This window comes from Mauremys mutica, unplaced genomic scaffold (genome assembly GCF_020497125.1).
Source record: "Mauremys mutica isolate MM-2020 ecotype Southern unplaced genomic scaffold, ASM2049712v1 Super-Scaffold_2380, whole genome shotgun sequence".
Taxonomy (NCBI): Eukaryota; Metazoa; Chordata; order Testudines; family Geoemydidae; genus Mauremys; species Mauremys mutica.
Window position 1 is genome coordinate 1,302,364 of NW_025423354.1, and position 6,718 is coordinate 1,309,081.

Sequence of the window (6,718 nt, forward strand, 5' to 3'; positions counted from 1 at the left end):
CGAGACCCTGGTGGTTGGATTTTTTTTCTTGAACTTCTTTAGACGGCTGAAGCTTAAATTGCTTAGAAAACAAAAAAAAAGCCCCATAGGCCAACAGAGCTTTGAGAGAAATAACATTTATATTATCTTTAGAGCTTGATGTGTTAGCATGAGGTTTTTCCAGGAGGGGGCTAGTTTGTGAGCTATATTCACCTAGCTGTTTGGGTTCATGTGTTGTCGGTATGAGTGAGTTGCTGAGGCAAGGCTTGCATAATGTAGAAAATAACTTACCGATATCGTTTTGAGTTTCATTTTTTTTTTCTTCATGCATCATTTCATTTCCAAAGGAGGGAATTAGACTAACTAGTCCCCATATTTTCTGTGTTAATATTGAATGGTACAAAAAGGTTATTCATACTGGCCTGTCCGGTTATTCTAGATGACCTTATGCAGCAGAGCTCATTACCCATTAATTCTTTCACACCCCATGATTTCCTGTAAGAAGGCCAGAGTGGGTCAGACCAATGGTCCATCTAGCCCAGTGTCCCGCCTCTGACATTGGGCACTACAAGAGCTTTTGGTGGAGTGCACAGAACAGGACAAGCTGAAGTGATCCACCTTCATCTTCCACTCCTGGTCTCTGTGTAGTCAGAGATTTAGGGCTTCCCTCAAGTGATTGCATCACTGACCAACTTCACTAATAACTGTCGAGGGACCTAGTCTCTATTAACGTCTCTCATTCTCGGTGGAAGCCAGTTCTACCTTTCGCCCTCACAACGTACCATGGCAAGGAGTTCCGCACGTGAATTTCATCAGGCGGCTCTCCCCCCGCCACACCTTTACTGCATGGTGGGAAAGGGTAAATAACACTTCACGCTTCACTTTAGCCCATTCATTCCTGGCTTCATAGACCTCTCTCATAGTGGTTCTCAGCATCTTTTTACCAGGGTCCCCTGAAATTACACACACGGGGGTGAAGCGGGGGGGGGCACATGGGGTCACCTGCCACCCCCCCCACCCACGTTCTGCCTTCCATTTTGCCGTGCTCCCTGAAGTGCTAATGTAACAGGACAGAGCCGTGGGATGTTTCCTTGGCTAGCTCCTGCCTGCTCCTGGAGTCAGTGGCTGTGAAGCAATCCTCACTGATGGCAGGGGGCGAGCTCCCTTCTGCAGTGATACTGTAATTTTTTTGTTGTGCCCCCTCTCCCCCACAAACAAGGCAAGCAGGCTTGGTGGCCTACTGAGCAGCCACTGAATTTTGCGAGAGGTAACTCCACCAGATACAGGGAGAGTAAAATACTTGCCATTTACGGACAGTTTACACCCAGCAAATTTTGCACCTAAATAAATCCGAATTAAAAAAAAGCGGTCTATCAAAAGGACACCCGATGTTTGGTTTATTTGCATGAAAGCCCTTCCTTTAACACAGCTAAGTTTGTTTGAAGGTCCTGCCAAAAATGGAAGTGACATGGAAAGATTCATGGAGTCTATTAGCAGGCTCGGAATAAGTATTATTCCAAAGGAGGTGGGGGGGGGGTTGCCTCTCTTTTCTCTCCCCCTCCCCCGTTTAACATTTCAAGCCATAGGAGACAATTGCTAGCAAAGAGGTCAATTTTACCATTTGCCTCGGGGTTGCAAAGATAAGTGGTTGCAGGCCCCAGCGAAGCAGCGTTCTTCAGAGCCTGCAGATGATCTTCTCTTTCCTGGGTGTAGACCTTCAAAATAAACGGAAACATTAACTGGAATTAGCCGCGGGGGTGTCACACCAGCGAGGAGCCCCCGACTGGTTTCGTGCAGTCGGGGAGGAAGAGGCCCCGGAGTCGGGGCCGGTTCCTGCTGCTGGGCTTAGCCAGAGAGTTGCATCCGTGCGGCAGAAGGCGACTATCGTTTTATTAAGCGTCATTATTAGCGCTCCGGAGAAATTTACCCCCATTCAAATTCAACCGCGGCGTACAAGTGCTTTTCAAAGCCTGCAGCCCCCACAGACCCAGCAGCCGCTTAATTTTAGGCAATTTTCCCCTAAGCATGAAAGCAATCCTTCTAATCAGGTTAATTATCGGTGCTTTTATGCGGCTGCATGTAAATTTATAGGTGCCCCGAATAGCTCCTTTTAAAATAATAGAAAGGTGGGGGGAGGGGTGAACCAAAGCCGCCCCCCCCCCCGGATACCGTTGGGAGTTCACACCTGCGGGGTTGAACGTCCAGCGGGCTAGGGACAGTGACTCTCCCCTGCCGGCTTCGCCCGGCTGCTGGGTCTCTGGTAAAGCCACGCAGGCCCCGGCGATCAGAGCCGTGTCCGCCACCCCCCCAGGGCCTGGTCTCTAGCACCTGCCCGGCCAGGACACTGCCTGCGCCGCGGGCGGGCCAGGCCTCCCCCGGGGGCTGGGACCGGGGTCTGCAGCGCTGCCGTCTCCGCGCGCCCGTGGGCTCAGCGCCCAGCCGGGAGCGGGGTCCCCGGCGGAGCCCCCCACCTCGTAGCCGCCTCTGCTGCTGCTCCTCTGCGGGCTCCCCTTGGGCGCTGGCCGGTTCACCTTCTCCGGCCCCTGCTCGCCGCCTTTCTCCTCGGCCCGAGACGGCGGCAGCTCCTTCGCCCTGGGCAGCAGCGGCGGCTGCTCCGCCTCCTCGACGGCCGCCGCCGCCTCCTCCTCCTTGTCCTCGGGGAAGCGGTTGGACTCCACCTCGACCTCGGGCTCGTCGGCCGTGTCGGCGCCCGGCGAGAGGGAGCAGTAGCTGGAGCTGCCCTCGCTGAGGAAGTCCGGGGACAGGTAGCCGGCCCCGGCCTCCCGGGTGCCGTACAGCTTGGCGATGCTCTCTGCGTCCTTCACCACGGGGCGGAAGGCGGACAGGTAGCTGCCCTTCCTGGGCAGGGGCAGCGGCGGCAGCAGCGCCTCGTCTCCGGACCGCTCCTCCTCGGCGGCCGCCCTGGAGAGGGCGCTGGAGCAGCGCTCGCCGTCCGCCCCGGAGCCCTCCTGCGGGGTGGCGCTGCTGCGCCCGCTCCCCGACGGCTCCGAGCCCTCCAGCTCGCTGTGGCGGCCGCCCAGGCCCGGCGGGTCGGCGGTGGCGGCCGCTTTGGCCTGGCTCTGGGCCGGGTAGGGCGGCACGGGCAGGCTGCCGGCGGCCGGCCAGAACATGGGGAAGGGCGGGTAGACGCCGCTGTCCTTGCCGGCGCCGGCCTGGTGTGGCGGCTGCTGGGGTTGGTGCGGGTGGCCCCAGAACATGTCCGGCGGCAGGGCGCCCCCTTTGCCCGGCTCGCCCCCGCCGGCTCCGCCCAGCGAGTCCCCCTGCTTCTTGGGGCAGAGCCCGAAGGCAGAGGCCGGGAAGCCGTAGGGGTGCGGGAAGAGCGGCGGCGGCAGCTTCTGCAGCATCCCGAAGCCTTTGCTGGGCACCGGGATGACCGGGTAGCTGCGCACCGCGCCGGGCCCGCCGTGAGCCCCGGCCGCCCCGCCGTGCGCCCCGGCCAAGCTCAGCGCGCCGCGCTCCCCGGGCGCCTCCTCGCCGCTGCAGCTCTTGTGCACCGGGGCCAGCTCGGCTCCGCCGGGCGGCGGCGGGTGCAGGGCTGCCTTGGCGGCCGCGGAGGCACCGGCGGCGGCCACCCCGTGCAGGGAGAAGGTCCGCTTGCGGGTGCCGCAGTTGAACATGGCCTTGACATCCTCCCAGGCCTGGCTCAGCTCGTCCGTGGCCGTCTTGTCGCTCAGCTTGAGGTGGCGGCGCCAGGAGTTGAAGTTGGCGGCGTCGGGCTGGGTGTACTTGGAGTCCGGCGTGCGGTGGGAGTGGAAGATGAACTTGTTGGGCGAGAAGTACATGCTGCAGTAGCCGCACTTGATGCACTTGGCCCGGGAGCTGTTGTAGCGGGCCGGGATGAAGCTGCCCCGCGAGCCCCAGGCGCACTCGTGCACCACGTCGAAGGCGAAGTTCTCCGGCAGCTTGTGCTCGCCCAGGAAGCACTTGCAGAGCCGCTCCGCCTCCCGCTTGGTGGTCATGCCGCAGCGCCGGGACGAGATGGGCATGGCCCCGGCCCGCCGCAGGATCTCCAGCTGCACCGGGGTGCACTGCACGCAGGTGATGCCCAGCGCCACCCGCCGGTTGTGGATCTCATTGTAGCTGTAGTTCTTGAGCAGGGTGTTGGAGATCTGCGCCACGCACAGGCGCTCCTGGCCGTCGATGACCAGGGGCACTATGGGCACGCCGTACAGGGAGGTCTCACCCACTTGGTTGGGCTTGAGGGGATTGGCGCCCGAGTAGGGCTGCAGCTCTTGCTTTGAATTCGGGGAGGAGCTTGAGTCTCTCCCCGTGCCCATCTGACTGGCAATCGCCTCCATCCCCCCCAAAACAATCCTGCAAAACAAGAACACAACAAAAGGCAGAGGTTAGCCACGCCGCCGCGGCCCTGGCGTGCAAAGCGAGCCCGGTGCTCGTGGGGGAAAGCGGCCAGCCAGGAGGCCGGGCGAACTCCACCAGCGAAGGCGGCCTGGGCATCGTTTGGCCTTTTGTGCCGCAGCAGATCTCCCCTACCTGGTCAAATTCAGTCTTAGCAGCAGCCCTGCATCCCTCTCTGTACCGCGGCAGGGGCATTGCACAGGCAGAACATTCCCTGGGCGCCGGATGGTACAAGGAGATGGGTTGAGAGGCTGCCGCTATTCTTTGTGGCTTGAAAGGTTTTGCTGCGAGTTAAGATCTCTCTTCCCCTCCCTCTATTATTCCAGGATCTGTCTGCGGCTCCAGACCAATGCAGACCTGAGAATACGGGCCAAAATGTCATTTTACATCTACCACAATTACTGCACTTGGTGGGCACAGAGAGAGGAAGAGAATCGCGAATATAAAATATTAACGAGCGACACAAGGCGCTTCTGTAGGTCACCAAGGAATCTCTCGGTGCATTTAGTTACAGCTGGAAATAGCAGAGTCAGAAATGAAAACAAACCGCCCCTGTTTGGGCTCAGATTTCTCCTTTTGGATCTCAACCCTGCCTGGTCACCTGGCATTTCTGAGCAGCAGTGGAGGGCATTAAACCCGACAGCCCTTCATAACGTGTTGGGGATTTTTTTTTCAGTTGTTAGTGGGATTTTTTCCTCTATTTTTAATCTCCCACGTTTCAGCCGCTCGGTTTCTCACTCTCAACTAGCCCCGGCTCTGTGTTAAATAGCACCTCGGCTAGGTACCTGCTGCATTTGTCCAGCTTTGGAGGAAAGGAAAATAGGCTTTAATTAGCGCTGCCTGGAGTTGCATTTACACCTTAGAGGAGCGACTCAGTAAATAACCGGCTAACCTGACTGCTCCACTTTAGATAACCGTGAAGGGACTTACCCGACCGGCAGGTTAAATAAACTCACTGTCTGTCTGAGGCTGGCAGTAATCCTGCGGTGACACGGGGCCACCTGTATTTAATTGACAGGGTTCCCGTTCGCCAGCCCGAACGAGCCCTACCAAACGAGAGACGGTTTAGGAAATGCACCAGCAGCCGAAAGTTGTCGGGTTTGCTCCCAGACTTTGGGCCCCGGGTTATTTTTAAATGCGCTGGATCGACCAATACACTTGAACCTTCTCCCCTGTCTAATGCCATTGCAGGGGATTAGGAGCGAGGGAGATTACTGACCTGCCCCTCAGGCTCCCAGCTCGCCAGGGAGCAGAAGGAAGCGTGAGCCAAGCAAATGAGTTTATCTAAAAGGGGTCAGCGCATTAAGCAGCTTCCATGGTAATTACACAAAATAGCTGGAGTGTCCTCCTCGCAAATGTGAATCAAACTTCACCCCAGCGCTGGCTAAAGGCTGCCCTGGTCCAGACAAACGGGCTTCATTGTCTCGTCTGCAGCCAAAATATTGGGATCCAATGCTGGGAAAACGTATTGACTTAGATTTAGGGGGAGGGGGATTTTGTTTATTTTTAAGTGATTCATTCAAGGCAGCAAGTGATCACCCACCCCCCACACACACCAGCAGTCCCGTCCCAACGCCTAATTGGACGTGAAACCGGCAGAATGGGAACGAATGTTAGGGGATTAAAACGAATGACTTCGATATACACCGGCCCGGAGAGGGAGCAGAGAGGCAGCGGCAGAAGGGAAAGCCCGAAATGTGGCTGCAGACACCGAGCCACAGATTGGTGTCAACGACTCCCAGGCTCTGCTTGGACGTGCGTGTGCTGGTTTCGAACCAGGCTTGCAAAATAAATCCCAGGAAGCCATGGCTCGTGGGTGCAGGCTTGCAAGGCGGGGAAGGGCTTACCTTGTGCGGTGCAATCCCCGGAGCGGCGGGCAAGGTCGGAAGCACTTGTCAAAATAGTCCAGCTGCACCCCAAAACCAATCCACCCCCGCTTGCTAGGGTCCGTTCCTGCCGGGCTGCAGCCGCATCCAGAACCCCAGCACGGTGCGGAGTTTCATGGGAGCGCCCGGGCGCCTGCCCTCTGCCAGTGTCCTCCCGCGCGGAGATGCAACAAGAAAAGTGACCACATGGCAAGTCCAAGGGAGGATCCTGATCCTTAGCTGAAGACGTTGCACATTGATCCAGTGACCGCTAAAATAATAGGAAGGCACACCCACTTAGCACCCGCGCCTGTACATTAACTGCCTCGGGACCCGGGCCAGCGTCAATCATGGTTGCGCTCCAGTCAATCAAAACGCAGCCGGGGCTGCTTTAAGGGGGGAGGGGAAGTGGGGGGAGGGGGAGAGGAAAGGAACAGCGATTAGAAAAATCCACGCGATCTGGCAAAGGTAAGCGCTGGGATTTGTGCCCCTGTCAC

At 57.9% G+C, this 6,718-nt stretch overlaps 1 protein-coding gene across 1 annotated transcript; it reads right to left on the reverse strand.

Moving 5' to 3' along the window:
* Positions 1-2,300: 2,300 nt before the first annotated feature.
* LOC123361492 (SKI family transcriptional corepressor 1-like) lies at positions 2,301-5,447 on the reverse strand. Its single transcript, XM_045001446.1, has 2 exons — positions 5,407-5,447; positions 2,301-4,314 (listed from the first exon to the last, which is right to left on the reverse strand). The coding sequence occupies exon 2, from the start codon at positions 4,296-4,298 to the stop codon at positions 2,301-2,303; it is 1,998 nt and encodes a 665-aa protein (XP_044857381.1). The 5' UTR covers positions 4,299-4,314; positions 5,407-5,447.
* Positions 5,448-6,718: the final 1,271 nt, after the last annotated feature.